Genomic DNA, 27,464 nt, shown 5'->3' with positions numbered 1-27,464 from the left:
AACCACATTGGTGTGTGTTCTGCGCTTGATTGATAAAGCCTGGTCCTACCAGGTTTTATCATTCTCAGCGCAGCAGCTGGCACAGGACGTGAGGTAATCCCTCAGGCTACCTCAGTAATGGATTACGCTGCGGTGGGGTGATCCACCCCACTGGATCACCAGGGATGGTTTAAATGTCCCTTTATACGCTGCTGTCAACTTTGACCGCGGATATCTAAAGGGTTAATAGCTGACCGCGGCCGATATGGCGCGGACCCGAGTCGGGAGCCCACGCCATACAACAGTTGCAGCCTCAGGACGAGCCGGCTCGTCCTTAGATGGCAACCGGTTAAGTAGTCAAGCTGGCGGGGCCTCCTCAGTTGTTGACAGCACTGAGGGTATAAGTGAGCATATAGAAAGCTGTCAATTTCTGAGTAGGACCACCCAAATGACTACTTGGCCCAGACTGAGGAGAGATTAAATGAATAAATGAACTTTTCCCACAAAACTCTATATTAACCTGCTCAGCTCCTCCTGCTCTATAACAGAAGCCAGCAGATTAGACTGTATTTTCATTATGACTGGTTCCCTTTATCTATTATCATAGGTGCAACATAACTAACACATGCAATGTATTATTATGCTGATCAATTGTCTAGTAAACTTTGCAGAAAACCACATTATGAAAGGAGCAAAGGAACTGCAAACTAAAATGTAAAAAAAATCTACAAAACCCAAAAGCTTACCGGTCAACCCTCCGGGGTAAGGAACTGGCACTGGTGAAAATATGGAAGTAGCTCCTCCAAAAGGAGTCATTCCAGAGGACCCCCCAAATGGGGTCATGGAATGACTGTTGAAGTTTGCAGGTGGTCCTTTGACTGCTGGCGACTGTGGGGCTTGTGTGGGGTCACCGCCATACTGGATAATGGGTTCTTGTTTTGGTTCCGATCTGTATTTTATTGACGGACCTTTGTCCTCCTTGCTCTTAATACAGCCCATTATACCTGTTTAAAAGAGAAGACAGACAACTGTTAGTGGCTTGAGGTAAGGTTCAGCTGAAGAGAACAAGGCACTACGCCACCAGAACATTCCCCTTAAAGGGGTACTCCGGTGGAAATTTATTTATTTATTTTTAAATGAACTGGTGCCAAAAAGTTAAACAGATTTGTAAATTACTCCCATTAAAAAAATCTTAACCCTTTCAGTACTTTTTAGCAGCTGATTGCTACAGAGGAAAATCTTTATTTTCTGAATTTCTTTTCTGTGTTGTCCACCGTGCTCTCTGCCGACACCTGATGCCCGTATCAGGAACTGTCCAGAGCAGGAGAAAATCCCCATAGCAAACCTATGCTATTCTGGACAGTTCGTGACACAGACAGAGGTGTCAGCAGAGAGCACTGTGGATAACACAAAAAATAAGAAAAATAAAGATTTTCCTTTATAGCATACAGCTGCTAAAAAGTACTAAAAGGATTAAGATTTTTTTTAACAGAAGTAATTTACAAGTCTGTAACTTTCTGGCACCAGTTCAATTAAAAAAAACATGTTTTCCACCGGAGTACCCCTTTAAGGCTTATGCTAAGAACACTTCCAGTAAGAACTTCAGTTACAACAGACAGGATTTATTTGGTGAAAGAGAAGTTAAGTTTCGCTCTGTTTGGGGGAACACATGCACTCCTTCCATGACCTTGGCAATCCGGTTCTACAGGTTGCAATATAAATGTTAAAAGAGGCGAAAGGACTAGTATTGTCAGGAGAAAGTGTTTATGTGAAAGGGCACAGAGACTATGCACAGCGTCGATATGTATATCAACAGTATGATGGCGACACAAACATCTCTAATATCCGAGTGCTTCTACATTCCCATTAAATGCTGCTCCATAGAAAGTGCTGCGGATAGGGTGTCCTAAGACGACTGCAACAGGATATATCAGGAACTTCTAGGAAGACGGAAGTGTGTTACTAGCATTTCACTCTTGACGTGTTCTCTTCTGACAACTAAAGAGGAGTGAAATGGTGCTATGTCTGGTATGGCTATTCACTGCCACTATGGCTCCAGTAAAGAATGTCATTGAAAAGAATTGTGAAACCTACAAATCCACCCAGTTATGTGCTGGAGACAAGAGAACGTTACTAGTTATACCAGTGTTTCTCAACCAGGGTGCCTCCAGCTGTTGCAAAACTACAACTTTCAGCATGCCCGGACAGCCGAAGGCTGTCCGGGCATGCTGGGAGTTGTAGTTTTGCAACAGCTGGCGGCACCCTGGTTGAGAAACACTGAGTAAGGCTGGGTTCCCATTACGTTTTCCCCCGTACGGGAGCGCATACGGCAGGGGAGAGCCAAGACTTGCACTCCCGTATGCCTTTCTATGCGCTCCCGTATGTAATTCATTTCAATGAGCCGGCCGAAGTGAAACAATCGGTCCAGTCGGCTCATTTTTGCCCCGTATGCGCTTTTAAAACCGGACCTAAAACAGTGGTCGACCACAGTTTTTGGTGCGGGGAAAAAGCGCATATGGGGCAAAAATTCGCCGACCGGACGTTTCCTGCGGTCGGCACATTGAAATGAATTACATACGGGAGCGCATAGAAAGGCATACGGGAGCGCAAGTCTTTAGCTCTCCCCTGCCGTATGCGCTCCCGTACAGGGGAAAACGTAATGGGAACCCAGCCTTAGGGTACGTTCACACGCGCTGATTTTTTGAGCGGGTTTTCCGCTGCGTATTTGAAAGTGGGCGGGCTGTTCTCGGCTGTCCGCAGCCGGTTTTCCGCAGCGGAATGTACACTGCGAAAAATCCATCGCAAGCCCCATTGAAGTCAGTAGGGACTGTGGCGGATTTTCCGCAGCGTAAATTCCGGCGCGGAAAACCTGCAGCGGACCTCTGAGAAGAGCCCGCCCACTTTCAAACACGCAGCGGAAAACCCGCTAAAAAATTTGCGCGTGTGAACGTACCCTTATACTGTGATGAAGGAGTCAGGGGCGTGGAGCTGCTTCTCAGAGACCAGGATCACACTAGTGTTGTCACATGGTAGTCGGGGGAAAATAGTGGGAGAAAAAAATATACAGCTTGCGCCGTCTTTTTCTCCTGCTACTCCCGGGGAAAAACAGTGGCGCTGGACGGACTCCATTGACTATAATGGGGCCCATCGGGACCCACTGTTGCCCATTACACCCGTCAAAATGACAGCCGTCAAACTCAAAAAAAAAAAAAAAAAAAAAAAAAAAAACCTTGACGGCCGTTCTTGACGGGGCACAACGGCAGTGTGAAAGAAGCGGCCTTACACAGATAGAATGTGAACCCCAATGGGGACAGGGACCAGTCTGAGTGTACATAGCTGAAGAATCTGTGTGCACTATAAAAAATTATATAAAATATTTAAAAAAATATTATTCTGCCATGGGCATTAGATCACAAACAAACTGCTGAATAGAAATGACAAAAAATAGAAATCTATTCTAAAGTGCCAAGACGGGCCAGCAGTCCACACAGGTGACTGACATAGGGTGTGGAGCGGTAATAAAGGTCATCGTATTCTATACACCTGCTCATGACTTTTCCCTCTAAGCTTAGAGGATATAAACTAAAAGACGACAGGATCCTAATACTGTGCTAAACCTGCAAACTAAACCTTCGAATAATGATAAACATCTGTCCTGATGTCACAAGAACAGAGGCCAAGCAACTGCGTAATCTCTGCCTGGCCGGGCTAACAAGGGACATGGTGGGGTGGATTATATTCCCCCCCCCCCCCCAAACACAGATGATTCATGTTCGGCCGGATTATTAATTCCTGAAGAATCTGTTCAAGTGCAACACAGGAAAATACTACAAGGGTCACTAATAGGGGTGTTCAAAGGTTACAGCAGAGATTCCTTATCGCCCGTCAGGGGTAATAATCGCCCAACCAGTACCCAGCCGTTAGCTGTCCGGGTATGCTGGGAGTTGTAGTTTTGCAACATCTGGAGGTCCACAGGTTGAAGACCACTGGTATTGGAGGTTATATTCACGTGTCCCCGCCGCTCCAGACTGTCACCGCTGCCCTGGATGTCGCCCTCCATCGCTGTCGCCGCGTCCCTGACGCTTCAGCAAAGTCTCTGCTGCCTGGGAATGCCGCTTTCCGTCGCCGCCATCACGTTGCTACTCACGCTCCTATTGATTACGGGACAGCGTGTGCGGCGACGTGATGACGACAAAGGAGAGCGCCGGCGATGCAGGGGATCCCGAAGAGGATGTGCCGGAGCCCCGAGGACAGGTAAGTGATCGTCAGCGGACCACACGGGGCACCTAATCGGCTTTCCGGTGGCAGCTGAAGCAGTCTGCGCTGCCGGATAGCCGTTTATGCGATGGCCCCTACATACAAAAGCATCGTATGTTGATGCTACCTTCAACATGCGATGGCCTCTGAGAACCCATCGTATGTTGAAATGATCGTATGTCGGGGCCATCGTAGGTCAGGGGATCACTGTATTACAGAACTTCAAACAGGCCAATGGGCTTTCATGTGTTTTATTTATGACAATAAATCAGGTATTCTATCCAGACATTTGTAGAAGGGCAATACATTATCATTAAGATAATAGACAACATTTCGGTCCCCAGAACTTTTTGAAGCCATATCTGCACATAAACAAAAAGAAGGAAGCTAAACCCTCCACACACCCAACATATTTCACCATGTACTTTATTTACATAGTCATTCATGCTTGATCCTCCTCCACTTTACTGTACACACCTTCTGCTGACCTGCTACATTACACACATGCCTCACACATCATCCAGCCACATATATTATTTTTACTTCCTTAACCCCTATTTTTCCGTTTCTGCACTTTTGTTTTTTCCTCCTTACCTTTTAAAAATCATAACCCTTTCGATTTTGCGCTTAGAAATCCATACGATGGCTTATTTTTTGCGCCTCAAATTCCACTTTGTAATGACATCAGTCATTTTACCCAAAAACCTATGGCGAATCGGAAATAATCATTGTGTGAGAAAAAACGCCATTTTGTAAATTTGGGGGCTTCCGTTTCTACGCAGTGCATTTTTCGGTAAAAATTTGAACTCCTCTTTATTCTGTAGGTCCATACGATTAAAATGATACCCTACTTATATAGGTTTGATTTTGTCGTACTTCTGGAAAAAATCATAACATGCAGGAAAATTTTAAAAGTATAAATTGTCATCTTCTGACCCCTATAACTTTATGTTTCCGCGTACAGGGCGGTATTAGGGCTAATTTTTTGCACCGTGATCTGAAGTTTTTAGCGGTTCCATTTTTGTATTGATCAGATTTTTTAAATTTATTTTTATTCATTTTTTCATGATATAAAAAGTGACCAAAAATACACCATTTTGGAATTTTTATGTGCGTACACCATTGACCGTGCGGTTTAATTAACGATATATTTTTATAATACGGACATTTCCGCACACGGCGATACCACATGTTTATTTTTATTTACACTTTTTTTTTAAATGGGAAAAGGGGGGTGATTCACTTTTATTAGAGAAGGGGTTAAATGATCTTTATTAACTTTTGTTTTCACATTTTATTTTACTTTTTTTGCAATGTTATAGCTCCCATAGGGGGCTCTAACACTGCACACACTGATCTTTTACATTGATCTTTGTTATCCCATAGGATCTCAGGCACTGAGCAGTCATTCGGTGGTCGGACACCAGGAGGCAGGTAGGGGGACCCTCCTCGTGTCCTACAGCTGTTCGGGATGCCGAGATTTTGCCGAGCGATCCCGAACAACCCCTTGAGCTAACCGGCAGCAGTTTAGTTTCACTTTAGACGCAACGATCATCTTTGAACGCCACATCTAAAGGGTTAATAGTGCACGGCACCGCGATCAGTGGCTCGCGCTATTAGCCACGGGTCCCGGCCATTGTTAGAGGCCAGGCTCAACCCACTATGACGCGGGGCCACGCCGTGGCCCCACCTTATAGAAAGGGAGTGGGCGAAGGGCGTACAGGTATGCCCTTCATCCCCTAGAGGTTAAAGGGGTACTCTGCTGCTAGACATCTTATCCCCTATGCAAAGAACAGGGAATACGATGTCTGATTCGATGCCCATGATCTCCCGCAGCACGCCATACCCCTCAATTCATGTCTATGGGAGGGGTATGGCGTGTCGGCCAACACGCCCCCTCCCATACACATGAATGGAGGGGGCATGGCTGTGAAGTCAAGACTGCATGCAGTGGGGTGTTTTTCAGTGGCTGGGACAGGGAGACTGGTCAGGGTTGAGGGAAAGCATAAATGGGCAAATTACAGAGATATTCCTAATAAAAACATGATCCAGTGTGCTGTGGACCTCAGACTGGGCTGAAGATTTTTTTTAAAGTGTCCTGTGATCTTGGCTGCATCTCTCCTATTTACACTTGGCTGACAAACACACACTTCTTATTGTGAATAGAGTGTAAACTGCATACAATGCAAAACTTCTCTTTGGTGCCAAGTAAGACAAGCATTTGGATTCCAGTCTATATACAGTGTGGCAAAAAAGTATTTAGTCAGCCACCAATTGTGCAAGTTAAAAAGATGAGAGGCCTGTAATTTTCATCATAGGTATACCTTAAATATGAGGTATCAATAAAATCCCATTGTCTGATTTTTAAAGAATTTATTAGCAAATTATGGTGGAAAATAAGTATTTGGTCACCTACAAACAAGAGTATACTCTCGTGTTAATATCCTCATGACTTCCATCGGTGTCTAAATTTGGGACCAGATAACAAGTGAGTGGCCCCTAGTTCGGTGTCACCTACAAACAAGCAAGATGTCTGTCTCTCACAGACCTGTAACAACTTCTGTAAGAGTCTCCTCTGTCCTCCACTCGTTACCTGTATTAATGGCACCTATCCACAACCTCAAACAGTCACACTCCAAACTCAACTATGGCCAAGATCAAAGAGCTGTCGAAGGACACCAGAAACAAAATTGTAGACCTGCACCAGGCTGGGAAGACAATATGCAATAGGCAAGCAGCTTGGTGTGAAGAAATAAACTGTGGAAGCAATTATTAGAAAATGGAAGACATACAAGACCACTGATAATCTCCCTCGATCTGGGGCTCCATGCAAGATCTCATCCTGTGGTGTCAAAATGATCACAAGAACGGTGAGAAAAAAAATCCCAGAACCCCACGGGGGGACCTAGTGAATGACCTGCAGAGAGATGGGACCAAAGTAACAAAGGCTACCATCAGTAACACACTACGCTGCCAGGGACTCAAATCATGCAGTGCCAGTGTCCCCCTGCTTAAGCCAGTACATGTCTGGGCCAGTCTGAAGTTTGCTAGAGAGCATTTGGAAGATCCAGAATAGTATTGGGAGAATGTCATATGGTCAGATGAAACCAAAGTAGAACTTTTTGGTAAAAACTCAACTCGTCGTGTTTGGAGGAGAAAGAATGCTGAGTTGCATCCAAAGAACACCATACCTACTGTGAAGCATGGCGGTGGAAACATCATGCTTTGGGGCTGTTTTTCTGCTAAGGGACCAGGACAACTGATCTGTGTAGAGGAAAGAATGAATGGGGCCATGTATTGTGAGATTTTGAGTGAAATACTCCTTCCATCAGCAAGGGCATTGATGAAAGATGGCTGGGTCTTTAAAAATCATACAATGTGATTTTATGGATTTTCTCATCATGTCTCTCATAGTTGAGGTTAGTGCTGGGCGGTATACCGTTTCATACCGAATACCGGTGTGATTTTTCTTCACAATATACATTTTTCATATACCACAATACCGGTCGGGCCCCCCGCCCCCCCACCCCCGAATGAATTGTCAGTCGCAATGGGAAAAATTTCATTAAAATACTGTGAAACAGCCATAATTTTGAAAAATACTGTGATATAAATTTTTGGTCATACCGCCCAGCAATAGTTGAGGTATGCCTATAATGAAACTTACAGGCCTCATCTTTTTAAGTGGGAAAACTTGCACAATTGGTGGCTGACTAAATACTTTTTTGCCCCACTGTAACACCAGGCAATGCTATCTTCACTATGTTCCATCCCATGAAAAGACTGGTGCAGGCTGCCTTTTTACCTATGCCTGACCACTACAAGGCCTTTCCAGAATGAGATCTGTCAGGACACCCACAGTATCGTTATTTAGGTTACAGCACGCTGTTACTAGGACAATGGTTTATAAGAAAGCCTAATGGTAAATGTGCTTTATTTTAATACGCTCTAATAAACAGATGAAAAAAGCCCCTAATGGAATCTCGGAATAATGGTAGAAAATACAAGATGTAAAATGTGTCATGAAAGAGTAACCCAGAGGCTATGGCTGTACTCTGGGAATCTCGTGCACACTATTTTCAGCACCGGACCCAGCAAAACAAATTCTACATCTTACCATTTAAGAAGCTTACATCTAATCGGAAAAGCCTTCTACAAACCTTCCTGTACACGTCTCCTCGGCCAATGTGTTTATTCCCTTACTGGTGAATAGCTGTCAGAGTTCCTGAACAGAGTCGATCACAACCTGGAGATTTCTGTGCATTACTAACGGATTAGCAGGAAATACTATATATAATCTACATAATGATTTTGTAACTATATAAATCACTTTATTCCATAAAGAAGCTTGCTAAAATTATCAGACTAAATCAAGTACTTTTTGTATGAAAGTCTAGGAAAAACTCTGCATAGAACAGCAGGCCTGCTGACAAACAGGGGTCCCCGATTCTGGCCATCAGAGGGGGTGCCAGCTGTCAGACCCAATGGATCAAGCATTTATATAATTTCCAGTCATAAGCTGCTAAATTGAAATGGGCACTGTCAGATACAAAAACTTTTTATATGTTGTCCATCTTGGCAAAACATTAACCTTTCTAATATACTTCATAAGGAAACGTTATTTCCTTTTTTATGGAAATCATGGCTTATAAAATCATGGCTTTGTCCAAGCTGAAGCACAGGCATGGACAAAGTCCAGTAAGTGAGGGTGGGCTAGCAGTCCTCTGTGCTCTCTCCTGTCTGATAGTAGTACTCTGTGCTCTCTCCTGTTTCATAGAGGACTCCTCTGCACTCTCTCCTGTCTCATAGAGGACTCCTCTGTGCTCTCTTCTGTCTGATAGGACCCCTCTGTGCTCGCTCTTGTCTGATAGGACTCTTCTGTGCTCTCTTCTGTCTGATAGGACCCCTTTGTGTTCTCTCCCATTTCAGAGGACTCCTCTTTTCTCTCTCCTGTCTGATAGCACTTCTCTGTGCTCTCTCCTGTCTCATAGAGGACTCCTCTGTGCTCCCTACTGTCTCACAGAGGACTCCTCTGTGCTCCCTCCGGTCTTATAGCATGCCTATGCGCTCTATTCTGTCCTATCAGAAGAGTGCTAGCCCACCCTCACTTACTGGACTTTGTCCATACCTGGTGAATAGTTATGCACATTGGGGGAGATTTATCAAAACCTGTGCAGAGTAAAAGTTGCCCAGTTGCCCATAACAACCAATCAGCTCGTTTCTTTCATTTTTAACAAGGCCTCTACAAAATGAAAGAAGCAATCTGATTGGTTGCTATGGGCAACTGGGCAACTTTCCCTTGCACAGGTTTTGATAAATCGCCCCCATTGACTTTTTCTGTTATTTTGTCCTATTTGTTGTTTGCTATACAATAAATAAAATTCAAAAAAAACATCTTCAAAGTTGTGGGTATGTTCTGTAACTTAAATGGTCTAAATCCCCAAACTATCCATGTTGACTCCAGGTTGTGAGGCACCAAAATCAAGTCGGGGGGGGGGGGGGGGGGGGGTTTGAATACTTTAGCAAAGCACTGTAGAAGAAGTTTTTAAATCTGACAGTGTCCATTGAAAGAAATCAGTTCTGCTCTTTTTACCCCCCCCCCCCCAAAAAAAAAATTTTTTATTTTATTTTAAAGGAATGCTGTTTGTGAACAGGTGCTGGTTACGAGTCCTCCCTCAAAGCAGTCCTTGGGAGCCTATAACACATTTGACAGTGCCTGTTACTACAGATCTATTTCAGACATGAACATCAATAACAAAAGGCATATATAAACATAGAGGCCACAGCTAACCAAATACAGCCATGTAACATTAGATCCCATCCCGACAGATGACATTTCATTAGGAGATCCCAACAAACAGGGGAGCTTTCTTTCGCCATTAAGGAGACATGTGTTCCCTGGAATTTTCCCAGCAGGTGTGAAGACACTACAACACTGTAGCGACAGCAGCGTCTCCTACGAGGGGTGCACATGGCACAATCAGCCGCACTCAGAAGTAGAGTATCCTTATACAAAAATAAAGAATGTACATTATCCTATATTTCCTATATTATTCCAAGATAATCAGAATGTACAAGCACCCCACCTGTCTATATATATATATATATATATATATATATATATATATATATATATATATTACTACAGTGACAACTACCCTGGAATAAAAGGCAAAGTCACAACTTCTCCCCATAACTAATAAAACTGACTATTTAATCCTGTCCAACTAATATTTGTTCTTTCCAAAGGATAATATTTGAGGACAGTTTTCACAGTTTGTATGCACTTTTATTCAATTGCCATAATTTTTTCAGTCCATTTCCTACAGACATGTATGTACAAGTGTTCTCTTACATGATATGAACATATGATAAAGCCAAAACCAGGTATGGATCATACCGTATTTTTCGCCGTATAAGACGCCCTTTTCCTTCCCCAAAACTGGGGGGGGGGGGGGGGGTTGGAGTTGGTGCGTCTTATACGGCAAATACCGCGGTGGTCCCTGCGGCTATCAACGGCCGGGACCCGTGGCTAATACAGGACATCACCGATCGCGGTGATGCCCTGTATTAACCCTTCAGAGGCGGCGATCAAAGCTGACTGCCACGTCTGAAGCGAGAGTGACACTAACGTGGCTGCTCAGTCGGGCTGTTTGGGACCGCCACGTTGAAATCGCGGCATCCCAAACAGCTTACAGGACACCGGGAGGGACCTCACCTGCCTCCTCGGTGTCTGCTCCGTGCCGGGATCCCCTGCATGGTCGGCGCTCTCCGTCATCACGTTGTCCCGTCATCCAATAGGAGCGGCGTGCGTAGCGACGTGATGGCCGTGACGGAGAGCGAGGATACCGGGCAGCAGAGACGTTCCGGAGCGACGGGGACACGGAGACAGCGATGAGGGCGACATCCAGGGCAGCGGTGACGGGTCCGGAGCAGCGGGACACTAGTATTAACTCCTATACCAGTTGTCTTCAACCTGTGGACCTCCAGATGTTGCAACATCTGGAGGTCCGCAGGTTGAAGATCACCGTTTTATACTTTACATTGTATTTGGTTCAGAATCTTTGTTTTCTAGATTTTCACCCTTTAAAATTGGGTGCGACTTATGCGCCGGAGCGTCTTATATGGTGAAAAATACGGTAATAGGAATAAATCCAGGAAAGGCAGATACTTAGTAATTTCCTCCTGGTATTCGCTTAAAAACTGCATCAAAAAACCTAAACACCCAAGAGCAGTCAAGACAAGGATGTGGGAATCCTATCGCCTGACACCCAGGACATGAAGCTCCGGGCAGGTACATTCTTCATGTGTTTAGCTCTGCTGCGGGCAAGCAGGGTCAGTGTGAGGTGCAGAACAGACGCAGTTCTGCACCTCACACAGGACCTCTAATTTTAAGGCAACGGCGCACAGGGTGTATGGAGCGGACTCCTGACTCGAGCCCGCTCCATACCCACCGGCCCCCAGCCGATTTCTGTAGCATGAGAAAAAAATGAAGTAAGCGATGAAAAAGTCTGATCAATACCAAAATGGTACCGATACAAACAGCAGATTATGGCACAAAAAAATTAGCCCCCATACAGCTCAGTATACGGAAAAGTTAAGAAAACTGCAACGGGGGCTGGAATACTGCATGGACCATCCTGTCATCACTGGGATCAGCTGTCTAGCGGCTGTACCGGCTTGTCACCAAGGTAGGGAGGGAGGGGGCTTGGGTGCTGTCGCACTGCGCAAATCGTCCTTTCTTGGGGGGGGGGGGGGGGGGGGGAATTGGGGTGTCCATGGATGCGGGCCGGCTTGTCACCATGGGCAGGCACAGGCAGCGCCGTTCGGCCTGTCGTGCACAGTGCTCTCTCCCACCTGATTGACAGGCAGGGAGCTGCGCTGTGCTTTTCTGCGTCCCAGCTGCACTGAGAGTTCGGATTCATGTTGCCAGGCCAGCACGAGTCCGAACTCTATGCGCCAGGACATGTAGGGAGACCCCTAGTGGTCAGTTTTTTAAAGTAAAAAAAACAAACATCTAAAGATACATTTTTGTTAATCACGTGTTATCAGAAAGATGTTTCTAATACATTGATTAACAAAATATAAAGTTTTACTACAGTAGATTATAAAATATTCCTGAAATCTCGGCCACTAAGCCTATAACTAAGCTGAGACTTCTTGTATGTGAGAATAATGAGGAGGCTGCTGAAAAGTGATCTGTACAACATTACAGTGAAGGGTGACACCATGTAGATAAAGACAATAGGAGCTTAGCCTTCCTCAATTAAGAGTCGATTTCTTCCAAAAACAGCACCAGGTTATATGTGCCATTACACCTCATTAACTTTGAAGTAAATGGAGCCAAGTTGCAATACACCACATACAACCCGAGGACACGCGTGGTGCTGTTTTTAAGAAATCAGCCGTTTTTTTTTAAACTTGGATAACCCCTTAGGTTGGACTTCTAATTGGCAGTTTTAAGAAATGCTTAGTCTTTAAGAAGCATTAAAAAGAGTTACTGGCATTTATAAAAACATTTCAAAAGTTTAGATCGGTTGAGGTCTCAGCGCTGAGAGCCCTACAAGGAGAATTATCTGGCAGCACGATTCCCTTACTCTCCGCTTTGGCGCTCACTGCCTGATTTTAGGAGTCGGACCAGTGAGTGAAGCTCACTGCAATGTACTCAGAGGGGGGTCTCCAAGTGACATGTCAAAACTCTCTATAAATGATAGTAACACTTTAAGAGAAATTTGTTTTGCACATATTTACTAACTCATCAGCAATATAGTAGCATTCTAGCAGTGTCATTTGTTTTCTCTAAGCCCAGTTTGGACCCGCTTTGCACCCCTCTATTATTGCAGCCAGGTGAAGTGACCATCACCCAGATCACCAATAACTAGGCTGGGTTCACTGAGCTGGACATTTGTGAACCCAGTCTAACATCACCTATCAACTCCCTCCTGGATGCCCTCAGACAACTGCCTTCCTTGATTATTTCTATGTCTCTCCAAGCATAGAGTGCTGCTGAAGAAATTCATTCTGCATTATCTAAAAAGTGTAATAGTGCAGTGATATAGTAGATAGGTCCAAAAACGGATTAGCTGCATAGTTCTAAAACTCCCACGATTCACACTGCCTGTCTCTTCTGTATGTGCAGAATATTCAGTATATGAGACATAGCTTCACGCTACTTGTAATAGCAGACAGGGAGAAACCACACAGACTGAAGCTGCACTTCATAGGAATACAGTGAGACACTGCAATGCGAGTTGGGGGGGGCAAAAGTTCTAGGTCGCCTGTCACTTCATGTGCGCAAAGTCTTATCTATATCTACATTCAAAGGGAAAGACACTTTATATGGCACATCTTCGGTGGAAACACAGCATTTCAACATACCATAAAAAAAAATAAAAAATTAAAATATTGTAAGCCACTAATCACCATTGGCAAGAATGTCAGGACTTTATTAAGAACCACTGATCCCGTGGGTATAAGTGAAAACATGCCATGGAAATGCTGACTGGTTTCTGGCATCCTATATGCACACAACTGTGGGGACACAACATAATATTCTGCACCAGACAGGCACATGTGCCATGTTATTGTGGCTTGGTTTTCTAAGAGTTCAGAAAAATTATGTTTGGGCACTAAATAGCCTATGTATAGCTTACGATCAAAGGCTTTGTACAAATGCTTTACCACACATGCTTCACCCTGTGCGAAGGAATAACCAGTTATGATGCAGTAGACAAGAATTCATCCATATTTTACACAAATAGCTTATAATCCCACATGTATGGCCAGAAATGATCAGTCTCTTGGGCCACCCAAACAAATGGTCAGTTCATCATGTAAAGTGAACCATCCTACCACCATGCCAGGCACACAAAGTACGTAAAATACAACCAAACAGCAGCAAGGCTCACATCTGCTCATGGTTAAAGGGTTACTCCACTGGCCAGCGTTCAGAACATTTAGTTCTGAATGCTGTGCACGCTTTACAGGGGTCGGCCGCTCCCCCCCGTGACGCCACGCCACTCCCTCTCAATTCAAGGCCATGGGAGGGGGCGTAGCCCCCTCCCATGGCCTTGAATTCAGAGGGAGTGGTGTGACATCACGATTGGGCGCGGCAGACCCCCACAGCGTTCAGATCTATATGTTCCGATAGCTGGACAGTGGAGTAATCCTTTAAAGAATCTACAATTTAGCTGACATTGTCAAATCCAGGCTTTTTCCACTGGTCAGATTTCCATCCTGTAACTATTCAATTCTGGAGCTAACAAAATTAAAACTTGCTCTTTTGCATGAATATCACATCATGTTATAAAGACAATGAAGAGAGGGCAAAGACAATAAAGTTCAAGGAGCTGGCACTTGAAAAGGGCACTGTAAACAGGCGATAAGAACGGTTCATGAAGATATCAAAACTCAACTTCCCAGCTTAGCCAATAAAGGTATCAAGATTGCTATGGAAACCATATTTTTGGCCGGGATGCTTCCTGCAAACGTGTGAAGACTGACAAGCTGACAGTAGCGTAAGGAACATCATCATGCGTTCGCCAATATTCCTGCCATAAAAGGTCAAGTGTACTTTCAGATGAGAAACTCAAGCACAAGGGGAAAAAAAGCAACATTGAGATATTAATAAAAGTAAAGCGGAACATTTTATTATCAATGGCTCCAAATATCCATCTCGTGAAATGCCTCAGATCTGACAGCTTCCTCCCATGGGTCGCAGAGTACTGAACTGTACCATCTATAATTGCTCAACCAAACCATGGAACTAATCTTAGGCTGCATTCACACCTCGTTTTCAGCCAACGGTTGCCGGATCCAGCTGGGGGAGGGGAAAACCAGGAGCTCCCGCTCCCGGACCGGTGCTGAAATCCACTTTAATGAGCTGACCCGTATCCAGTTTCCTACAGTTTTAGGTCCGGTCAGGAAACCAGATACAGTTAAAAAATGAGCCGACCGGAATCACCGTTTGACTCCAGTCGGCTCATTAAAGTAAATGGATTTCAGCGTCGGTCCAGCTGGGGTTTTCCCCTCCCCGAGCCGGATTCAGCAACCGTAGGCTGAAAACAAGGTGTGAATGCAGCCTAAGGAAGACAAGGGTCTATCAAAGAGTGTGAAAAAATACTCGCAAATCTGCTTTACAAAAATCTGTGTTAAAGAATTTAGATTTGTAACTGAACTTAAAGGGGTACTCCACTGGCCAGCGTTCGGAAGTAAATGTTTCACGCTGAGGGGGTCTGCCATGCACCTAGTGACATCACGGCCACGCCCCCTCAATGCAAGTCTATGGGAGGGGGCGTGACGGCCATGACTTCCGAACAGTGGCCAGTGGAGTACCACTTTAATGGGACATGGGGGGGGGGGGGGGTCGGTGTTGGAATCCAAACAAATTGAATGAGCGTACCCCAAGACCGGGTTAATGGCATAGATTCTCCAGACAGGATTTTCGCCAGAGATCCCCAGGATGGTGCTAGTACGTCATGGACAGGGTGGCGCTGCGGCAGACCAACAATGGACTTCGCATCCCATATATCACACACGGGGAGGGGGTGGGGGTAGATTACTCCTGTTGGGGGTATCAGACTGCCAGACACACAGGAGTCTCGTCTGGCAAAATTCTTATTCTGGCCACTAGCACCTGTGGCCAACGTCCCACAAAAATTGTGTAAGGTGCCCTGATCAGACACCTTTACAGTTTGACACTCCCTCCCATTCCTGATATGTGGGTTTATATTTTGTCTGACAATTCAGGAAATCAGTCAGACGGGTGTGAACTATATATAAAACTCAACGTGTGTGTGTGTATGTATATATGTATGTATGTGTGTATGTATGTGTGCATGTTCCACAAAAACTTTCAAACGGCTAAAGATATTAACATGAAACTTGGCACACGTTACTTATATGTCAACAACATAGGATAGGTGATTTAACCCTTACTCACCCCCATTTGCCAGGGGCGGGGCTTATGTTTAAAGTCCCATGCAAGTCAATGGGAAATATATGTTATTCTATCCTGCCGGTCTGCAAAAAAAAGTGAAAATAAACTTTCACTTACCTTCCTACGTTCCCCCGGGCAGGGGTCCTCAGCGGCGTGACCGCCGCGATCAGACATCTTATCCCCTATCCTAGATGTTTAGGAGTGGAGTACCCCTTTAAGAGCTACTGCTAAAATAACCCTTAAGGGTTAATTCACATGTACAGTATACTGCGCAGATTTGAAGCTGTGTTCGGTCATTTAGTTTACATTGGAATCTGCAGCAGAAAATCCTGCACATCAAATCTGCGCAGAATACTGTACGTGTGAATAAACCCTAAAGTGGGTCAGTCAGCAGAATAAATTGTCCTATGTAGAGTCCAGTGTATTCATGAGGAGTCACCACCCCCCTGCCGGGCCAGTCGCATACACCACCTTCTGTCTGTCACCGCAGAGAAGGGTCACTCCCTTTTTGAATACAGAAGACTCGTAACTATATAAGTCTGCTATATTATTATAGGAAAATTATTAGGCAAAGTCCAAAAATAAATTTCTGTGTCATTTCGGCCATTCCGAGTAATGGCTTGTAGATTTAATATGGAGTTATGGCATAGGGTGCATTCACCGACCGATCCTCTATAACAGTGGTCTTCAACCTGCGGACCTCCAGATGTTGCAAAACTACAACTCCCAGCATGCCCGGACAGCCGTTGGCTGTCCGGGCATGCTGGGAGTTGTAGTTTTGCAACATCTGGAGGTCCGCAGGTTGAAGACCACTGCTTTATAACATATGAACCGCTTCCATTAGTAAGGATTTATGCTACATAGACAGGAGACCATCACACTCACCATATACAGCAATAACTATTACTGTAAAAGAAAGTCCTGAGTACAAAGTACAGATTAAACGCCACCGGGCGAGAACAACGCTATTTGTTCTCCTCGTGCAAATACAGCAAGTATCTTATTACATATCACAAGGTCTACAGAAACTTGCATGCGGAAGGACAGCTAGGAGCGGAGGTCAAATCAATGTTAGGGTAGAGTAGCCCCACCCTTGGGTTGCTTTCTGGAAACCATCCACAAGGTCCTGGAAACATTATAAGTGTCATATGTTTCCACTTATTCATATTAGTGTCATGTGGGGACTGCACTGTGGCCCTGATGTGTAAGTTGGAGAAAAGCAGTACAGAGAGCTAGGATGATGATTTACACAGTACAGTACTAAATGGAAAGTGGAGGGAGCAGGGGTTACTAATGCAGTGGATTGTAAGGTGCTGTGCAAAGCAGAAATGAAAGAAACAGCAGCAAAGCAAGGAAAGGGTTACACAAAGCACCGAGCTGCTGCTGCCAAGAAGCTAAAGTGAGAGGGAGATCACGCTGCAGCACTGTGGACATACAGCAACAGGTACATCAGTATTTACACAAGGGACTGCTGCTCAGTGTTTTATGGGTGTTGAGAGAGGAGAGAAGCCTTGCTTTACCTTTGAGGCACAGTGTGGATCATCTTCAGCAGGCAGACTGGCTCAGCTTGCAGGTATACAGCCCAGGCTTTTTCAGGCTCTCTCCTGCACATAGCCCATGCAACGCCCTGCCCGCTGCTTCCTGCAATTTATGCTGCTCTGTTACTAGAGACAGAATTCCCCTGACAACAGAGAAGGGAAACACCTTGTATCCATGGCTCTAGAGATTTCTTTTTTTTTTTTTTTTTTTTCCTGTCCAATGAGACAGCACATTTATTGGGGAGTGAGGGGAGACAGGCCGCTATATAAACTGTATTCCTAGTTGGACGAGTATGTTGAACTTACAGATTCAGCTTTAGATAGCCTGTGTGTTTTTTTCCACAACCCCTGTGTAGGTTTCATGCTCTGAATGTCCATTGTCTTTTTTAGTCAATCAGCCTGGAAAAGGAGGAAGGAAGTTATGGAATCCGTGGAGTTTCCCCAAGTCTCCATGTGTTCTTCTGCCTGTATTCGGTTACTAACAGTCCATAGACCGAAAGGCAAAGCTAATGGACGAGTATATAAACCTGCACCATGATCAGTGTATATCCCTATCTACTATATAACAAAGAATACATTATACAACTGTTACACAGTATTAAAGGTTTGTGTGAGGACAAAGGACATTGTAAGGCGGTGGGAGATGACGTACAATGTGCAGGGAGGGCGTGACAGCTGTCACCTCTGATCCTGGCTATTAACCCCTTCAGGACAACACAAGATCTCGCCATACTGGAACTAATAACTTTTTCATTCTTTTTATAACAGCGTCTTGTTTGTGAGGGACAAGTCAGTGTTTCTACATTACAGGGTTCATATAGGTTAGCATTTATTTTTTCCCCTGTTCATTCCTGACCTACCTACGATAGTTGTATATATTTAAAGCACACGTTGTGACTGTTAAGAGAATACCAAATAAGTCTGCTTATATTATTGTAAGTTATTTATTTTTTATTATAAAATGTTTTGTGCCATTTTTTTCTTTATTTCCTTTACCGATATTTCATTTTCTTTATTTTCTAATTCAATGAAGGGCGGTTTATTTAACATCCTAATATTTTATAACGCACAGACATATTTACGTATATGACAATATATTGTGTCTATACACAGGCTTCTACTAGCCCTGTAGGTTTTTACATGAGAAAGCCCTGGAGGCCCTTAGCTGGTCCAATAGTGTCCCCAGGGCTGGCAGTCAATGCTATAAAGGAGCCCTCCCTGTACAGAGTTGCCATATTCCTCTCAGCACCACCAATGAAGGTGTCAAGGATCAGAGTAAGGCTGGGTGGTAGGGCCAAATATGTGTATCCCGGTATTTTTGTAACTTATGGCGGTTCCACGGTATATAATGGTATCCCTCCCCCCAAATTAATTATTAGACCAGCGCTGCACTTTCTCCATCGGGGTACTACTCACGTCACCTGCAAGCGCTGCCTCTTCATCCTCCTTTTTGTTGCAGTTCGCCGGCGCTGACACTCTATACTGTATCCCTATGCCCGGGCTGCCAAAGGTAAACAAAAATAAACTTTAACGCATGTTCCTACGTTGGCCTTACGCTCTTCCTGGGGATGTGAACGTCGGACAGCCGTCAGCCCATCACTGGCCACAGCGATGTTCCGCCTCGGCCGGTGATAGGCTGAGCCCACTGTCATGTAAGAAGCCGGCTTCTTACATGACAGTGCGCTCAACCTATCACCGGCTGAGGCGGAACATCGCTGCGGCCGGTGATAGGCCGACAGCTGTCCGACATTCCATTCCCTAGGAAGCTGGTCCGGACCAACGGGGAAGGTGAGTTAAAGTTTATTTTGTTTACCTTTTGCAGCCCAGGCATAGGGATACAGTATAGAGCAGTGGTCTTCAACCTGCGGTCCTCCAGATGTTGCAAAACTACAACTCCCAGCATGCCCGGACAGCCGTTGGCTGTCCGGGCATGCTGGGAGTTGTAGTTTTGCAACATCTGGAGGTTGAAGACCACTGGTATAGGGTGTCAGTGCCAGCGGCCGCAACAAACAGGAGGACAAGGAGGGCAGCGCTTGCGGGTGATATGCGAGTAGTACCCCGATGGGGGCAGTGCAGTGCTGATAATTGGGGGGGGGGGGGGGGGGGGCAGAACAGCGCTCGCAGGTCACATATGATTAGTTCCCCGATGGGGACAGCGCAGCACTGGGCTGACAATTCATTCGTTCCTGAGGGGGAGGGGCCAAACCAGTATTGCGGTATGGGTTAAAATTCATATCGTGCAGCACAAAAATGTCCGTATTCGGTATGAACCGGTATATCACCCAGCCCTAGATCAGAGTTCTCTCTGATCTCAAGTTTAGTGGAAAGATGATTGTGTCTTACATCAATCCTACTGCCAGTCCCTAGCCAGGCAGTGACCGAGCCTGATCAATCAACATGGTGTACTAGGATGTCCACGTGCACCAACTACCTGGAGCACTCGTTACATCAAAGTGTAGGAAGGGGTTAAAGTGGTATTCCTACTTTATTCATTTTTGGCATATTTATATAATTGATGAGGGTCATACTTTGGCATCTGCACCTACAACGACATCGGGGTCCCCCCAAACTCATGTGCCCCCTGTGAAGGTGGCTGCTGTGGGAGAAAGATTGGGGTAGCCCCGTTCTGGTAATTGGCATATACTTATAAAAAAAAAAAATATAAGTTATTGTATATCGGACATTTGGAGCTATGCTACAAATGTCTTAACTTGGAATAACCCTTTAACTCCCATCAGTATTGCGATCACCAGTATTTACGGTGATCTCCAGCATTGCTGGCTTACACGTGTCCCCCTTACCCCTATTCTTCAGATCTGGGCAGTCAATCCTCACAAATCTAACATTTACTACAACTATGATGTGGAGCGGTAAGCAATGCCAAATAAGAACTTGTCAAAACCGTAAAAGTTTGTGGAAAAACAAAATAGTGACCGGAGCCAAGACCAAAAAAAACTAAGACAACAGCGGCCCTGAAACAAAGCAGGAGCAAACTTCTGGGTCCAAGCAAAGAACAAACAGAGCCAGAGCGGAAACAAAAGCACAAAGCCACAATATAAACAAGGTGGAACCAGGAACGTTTTCCAAAGGTCATGGTAGGAATAGAGATGGGAAGGCCTGAGGGGGAATTTTATTTTTATTTTCTTCTTCCAAAAAGGGAGTAAGGAATATGTTCTTTTTATATGGAGACGTGAAACATTTCATCCGTCAGCTGGAGAGCTGTACCAATGGCAGGCAGGAAAGTGATCCGGAACTCCACACCCTGCCCAGGAGAAGGATATCTTGTCCTGTTACTGCAGGAAATCTGCAGCTGACTAAATATCCACACATACCAGGGCTATTTGTAGTCAGGGCTGCTCCTTCAAGGATCTACATCATACAGTGAGAATACCTATATGGAACACCCACATCTAGTAGGCGTCATGGGAGACCCCCGACCTGCATTGCTCTCCACCGCAGTTCTAACAAAAAGTAGAAAGTTTGAAGACCACTGGTCTAGACGAACAGTGGACCAACAGATGTTGCAAAACTACAACCCCCAACATGTCGCTGGCTGTCCGGGCATGTTGGGAGTTGTAGTTATGCAACATCTCCAGTTTGGAGACCGGTAGTCTAGACTTAAGGCCCTCACCTAGATTAAAGGACAAGTATGAAAAAAAAAAAAAAACTATCCCATAGATAGGGGTTAAGTTTTAGATCGCCAGCACTGGCACCCAACCCCCCCCACCCCCCCGGCAATCTTGTGTTTAGAGCCCCAGCTCTCTTTCACAGCTGCCCATCATGACGCCCACCCAAAGCAGGGGCCACCATGCCCCTTCTATATAGTTCTATGGGGGGAGCCAAAGATTGCCAAACAGCTCTCCCATAGAGCTATATGGAGGGGGCGGGGCTCTAAACAGGAGATAGCAGGGGGCCCCAGCACTCTGACCCCCGCGATCTAAAACTTATCCCCTATCCTTTGGATAGGGGTTATGTTTTTTACTTGTCCTTAAATGAAAAGTCAAGCATTTTTGGCAGGATTGTCTAATGTGTATGGCGGTCTACAGCTTTCCCCCATATATATGATGATGATTGGGGAGAGAAGGATCGGGCATGCTGTATTTCAACCACAGCACCTTAGAAAGATAAGTCACCACCAGAGCTTTCTGGCAGCAGCTTACCCCATGTCCAAGGTGAATATTCATTTGTATCGGAGGAATAGGATGAAGGTGAGCTGGATGAAGGGGGGGATGAAAGTCAGCGGAAAGTGTACGGGCACCTAAGGGCCCATTCACATTACAGAATCACTGTATGGGTTGAATCTGTTGGTGCTTGGACACTTTAGAAATGCGTAGTCTCCAAAGCTTTTTTGAACAGATTTCGTCCGAAAAACGTACATGTTTGGCGGAGTCTGCGATCTGGAATTTCTGCGGCAGACATAGAAATACTGTAGTGTGGTAGAGTAGAATTTCAAGTACATTTATCCCCCCCCAAATCTAAAAAAATTAACATATATGACTATGATGTGTTGCAGATTTACTCTAAGCGGATCTACGGGAATCTCCAGGTAAAAAACATTGAGCATACAGCTTTTGCGCAGAGTTGGCCGGGCTCCCAGCCAAATCCACACTTTTCTCTAGCAAATGTCCCATCTATATTCTCCATATTCTTCTTCTCTGACATAAATGAACCATCTGTTTCCTCCATCGCCATATGTAGAGCAGTTTACTTCAAATAATCTATCACAGATAATAGGGAATAAAATTGATAAAAGCCATAAATCTAGATTAAAACCCTAATAAAAGTGATGTACCAAGAAAACCAGCAAATGGAGAGGTTCCCAGCATGTACCCACACTCAGGAACAGTGAGCTCATGTAGCCAGATCAGATCCATCAGCTCACACAAATCCCCGATAGGGATTGAGACGACTACATGAATCAGTGTCTCCAGCTGTTGCAAAACTACAACTCCCAGCATGCTCGGACAGCCAAAGGCTGTCCGAGCATGCTGGGAGTTGTAGTTTTGCAACAGATGGAGGCACCCTGGTTGGGAATCACTGACATGAATAAAAGAAAAACAGGGAAAATGGATAGTGAAAATCTGCAGCATTTCTGCACTAAATTAACAAATATGTTTATATCTGAAAGTTTTCAAAAAAAATAAAGTCAAAACCTGTGAATTTAGGGAACATTCCCAAGTATAGTATGTGTCAATGTACCCTAATGGTAGGGTCCCACATAGCACGTCTGCAGTAGGTTTCCAGCAGCTGAAGTTTTGCTTACGGAAAATCTGCAAACAGAATTTCCACAGAAGAAAATCTGCAAGTGGAACCCACTGACTTTTAAGGGCAGCAGCATAGTTCACTTGCAGATTTTCCACTGCTGGAAACTCGCTGTGGATGGGCCAAGTTTGACCCTCCCTGTAGGGCAGGGGTCCTCAAACTTTTTAAACGGGGGGCCAGTTCACGGTCCCTCAGACCGTTGGAGGGCCGGACTATAGATAACAAAACATGAACAATTTCCTATGCACACTTATATATCTTATTAGTGGACTACCACTTTAAGTACGCAGCACAGTTCTCCCCACATTAGGTTGGTAGTATAGTTCTCCCCACATTAGGTTGGCAGTATAGTTCTCCCCACATTAGGTTGGCAGTATAGTTCTCCCCACATTAGGTTGGCAGTATATTTCTCCCCACATTACGTTGGCAGTATAGTTCTCCCCACATTACGTTGGCAGTATAGTTCTCCCCACATTAGGTTGGCAGTATAGTTCTCCCCACATTAGGTTGGCAGTATAGTTCTCCCCACATTAGGTTGGCAGTATAGTTCTCCCCACATTAGGTTGGCAGTATAGTTCTCCCCACATTAGGTTGGCAGTATAGTTCTCCACACATTAGGTTGGCAGTATAGCTCTCCCCACATTAGGTTGGCAGTATAGCTCTCCCCACATTAGGTTGGCAGTATAGCTCTCCCCACATTAGGTTGGCAGTATAGTTCTCCCCACATTAGGTTGGCAGTATAGTTCTCCCCACATTAGGTTGGCAGTATAGTTCTCCCCACATTAGGTTGGCAGTATAGTTCTCCCCACATTAGGTTGGCAGTATAGTTCCCCCCACATTAGGTTGGCAGTATAGTTCCCCCCACATTAGGTTGGCAGTATAGTTCCCCCACATTAGGTGCAGTATAGCTCTCCCCACATTAGGTGCAGTATAGCTCTCCCCACATTAGGAGCAGTATAGCTCTCCCCACATTAGGTGCAGTATAGCTCTCCCCACATTAGGTGCAGTATAGCTCTCCCCACATTAGGTGCAGTATAGTTCTCCCCACATTAGGTGCAGTATAGTTCTCCCCACATTAGGTGCAGTATAGTTCTCCCCACATTAGGTGCAGTATAGTTCTCCCCACATTAGGTGCAGTATAGTTCTCCCCACATTAGGTTCTCAAGCCTCATTGTGGAGACCGAAACGTAGCACCATTCACATGATGGGTGAATAAACCACAGCTTTTGAAGCTATTTTGGAGTGCCGCTTCTTTCATTCGTATTTGATTACCAAGGGATACTGAGTCCTATCTCCAAGAGCAGAGCACCCACCAGGACCGGGAGTCCTATACACAGTGCCGGGCCTTCTCTTTGGTTCCCCCAAATTAGGTGCAGTATAGTTCCCCCAAATTAGGTGCAGTATAGTTCCCCCAAATTAGGTGCAGTATAGTTCCCCCACATTAGGTGCAGTATAGTTCCCCCACATTAGGTGCAGTATAGTTCCCCCACATTAGGTGCAGTATAGTTCCCCCACATTAGGTGCAGTATAGTTCCCCCACATTAGGTGCAGTATAGTTCCCCCACATTAGGTGCAGTATAGTTCCTCCACATTAGGTGCAGTATAGTTCCTCCACATTAGGTGCAGTATAGTTCCCCACATTAGGTGCAGTATAGTTCTCCCCACATTAGGTGCAGTATAGTTCTCCCCACATTAGGTACGTTCACACGAGCAGACCGGATCCGCCGCTGAAAGACCCCTGCATGGTGGCTTTACATGTGCCTGCTCGGAGCGGCAATACGCCGATAGAGCAGACACATTGCGATGTGCGAGTCGCAGCGCGCATGCTCGCAAATTGTGGTAGCTCTCGACCTAGCTCAAGGAGCAGGGGAGCGGTCACAATGTGTGCGAGTACACCGCGCGTGCACAGCGACTCCCACATCGCTTCGTATGCTCATGGTAGGGCATTATGTAAAATACGCTGTGGGTCCGCTCGTGTGAACGTACCCTTATTGTGGATTTAGACTTGCCTGTTGAGGTCAAAGGGGAAAATTTTTGCTGCAGATTTGGAGGTTTTTAAAATACTTCTCTACATGACCATCACTGTATTTGTTATGGATTTTAGAAGGACATTCTATGTGGAAATTCAGCAGGAAATACACCATATGTGACATTACCCTGCAGACAGACCTGCAATTAAATATTTATATGGTTTGAGGACAATACAATACAGAAATTTGGGTGCACTACTGTGGTAGATGTATACAGTGGTTTGAGGACCTAACAAAAAGGGGAACAGCATTTCTGGGTTTTCAGTTTTAGCCACAAAGATTTAACATCAAAATATAAATAAAATAAATTGCTGTTTGGAGTTCACATCAGCAAGAAGTTGTTTGTTGCCTTGCATGGCAAATACCAATGGACCATATCAAGTTACAACAGAGTTTATTAATTTAATAGAGAAATTATTGCTGTCCGCAGCGCCACTCCTCCGATCTAATCTGCTGACATTGGCGATGGTCACAATTAGGGATCGACCGATATCGATTTTTTAGCGCCGATACCGATAATCAGTGGCCTCTCAGGCCCATAGCCGATAACTTATACCGATATTCCCCCCCCCCCCCCATAGAAGCAGCTGCAGATCATTGATTTAAAGCATGCGCTTTAAATCAATGAACTGCAGCGGCTTTTACGGGGCCAGAGACCCCCACCGCCACCCGCTACTCTCCCCCTGCCTGTCCTGGGGTCCTCCTGAGTCCAAACCCCCCGCCCCCCCATCCTCTGGGATGCGGTGTGGGGAATTATCGGATTATCAGCAAGGTAATTGCCGGTACTGATAACATCCAAAATCGTGAATATCGGCCAAACCGATAATCGGTCGATCCCTTGTCACAATGAGAATACAATATTGTGTCAGACCCTAAAATAAATTTCCAAACCTACCAGGAAAAGCCGAGAAATCCCAGGAGCTGGGGCATTAGTCTAGGAATGTAGGTGCTTTTCTTTTCATGTCACACTGGATCCTTCTTTGTTGAGCTGAACAATAGCCGTCTGCACCTCCATCATGTACCTGTCAGGTGTTTTCTACCTAAAGCTGCAATTCAATAGGGGCACTTATGTCTCCGAGATGTATTACCCAGAAATATCTTCCCATAAAGAACTTCAAAGATCCTGTCCTGATACAATGACCTGGCAGTGAAATCTGAGCGTCAGGAATGTGATGGAAGTGGTGCATACACCTGTACGGGCCCTATTCACTTGGCTAGTAAAACCACAATGACCACTATGGGCAAGTAAAACCACATATACATGGAGCACGATGGGCAAGTAAAACCATATATACAGTCATGGCCGTAAATGTTGGCACCCCTGACATTTTTCAAGAAAATGAATTACTTCTCACAGAAAAGGATTGCAGTAACACATGTTTTGCTATACATATGTTTATTGCCTTTGTGTGTATTGGAACTAAACCAAAAAAGGGAGGAAAAAAGGCAAATTGGACATAATGTCACATCAAACTCCAAAAATGGGCTGGACAAAATTATTGGCACCCTTTCAAAATTGTGGATGAATAAGATTGCTTTAAGCATGTGATGATCCTTTAAACTCACCTCACAAGGTTACAAGTCCATCTCCAGAGATCTAGATTTGCCTTTGTCCACAGTGCGCAACATTATCAAGAAGTTTGCAACCCATGGCACTGTAGCTAATCTCCCTGGGCGTGGACGGAAGAGAAAAATTGATGAAAGGTGTCAACACAGGATAGTTCGGATGGTGGATAAGCAGCCCCAAATAAGTTCCAAAGATATTCAAGCTGTCTATCCGTCGACATTTAAATGAAATTCTATGGCAGGAGACCCAGGAGGACCCCACTGCTGACACAGAGACATAAAAAAGCAAGACTACATTTTGCGAAAAATGAACTTGAGTAAATCCCTCTGGGAAAATGTCTTGTGGACAGATGAGACCAAGATAGAGCTTTTTGGTAAAGCACATCATTCTACTGTTTACCGAAAACGGAATGAGGCCTACAAAGAAAAGAACACAGTACCTACAGTGAAATATGGTGGAGGTTCAATGATGCTTTGGGGTTGTTTTGCTGCCTCTGGCACTGGTTGCCTTGAATGTGTGCAAGGCATCATGAAATCTGAGGATTACCAACGGATTTTGGGTCACACTGTACAGTCCAGTGTCAGAAAGCTGGGTTTGCGTTCGAGATTTTGGGTCTTCCAGCAGGACAATGACCCCAAACATACGTTAAAAAAAAGCACCCGGAAATGGATGGCAACAAAGCGCTGGAGAGTTCTGAAGTGGCCAGCAATGAGTCCAGATCTAAATCCCATTGAACACCTGTGGAGAGATCTTAAAATTGCTGTTGGGAAAAGGCGCCTTCCAATAAGAGGAGAGACCTGAAGCAGTTTGCAAAGGAAGAATGGTCCAACATTCCGGCTGAGAGGTGTAAGAAGCTTATTGATGGCTATAGGAAGCAACTGATTTTAGTTATT

The 27,464-nt window shown here is 45.0% G+C and overlaps 1 protein-coding gene across 2 annotated transcripts in view; it reads right to left on the bottom strand.

Moving 5' to 3' along the window:
• The window catches only part of YES1 (YES proto-oncogene 1, Src family tyrosine kinase), a 73,667-nt gene that overhangs the window by 36,539 nt on the left and 9,664 nt on the right, over nucleotides 1-27,464 (bottom strand). For both annotated transcript variants that reach the window (XM_056521667.1, XM_056521668.1), the window contains exon 2: nucleotides 726-983. In XM_056521667.1, coding sequence (XP_056377642.1) covers nucleotides 726-978 — 253 coding nt within the window. In that variant the 5' untranslated portion in view covers nucleotides 979-983. The remainder of the gene's footprint in view (nucleotides 1-725; nucleotides 984-27,464) is intronic.

This window comes from Hyla sarda, chromosome 5 (genome assembly GCF_029499605.1).
Source record: "Hyla sarda isolate aHylSar1 chromosome 5, aHylSar1.hap1, whole genome shotgun sequence".
Classification (NCBI taxonomy): Eukaryota; Metazoa; Chordata; class Amphibia; order Anura; family Hylidae; genus Hyla; species Hyla sarda.
Note: the sequence above shows the minus strand (reverse complement) of the source record. Positions and strands in the feature narration are given on the sequence as shown.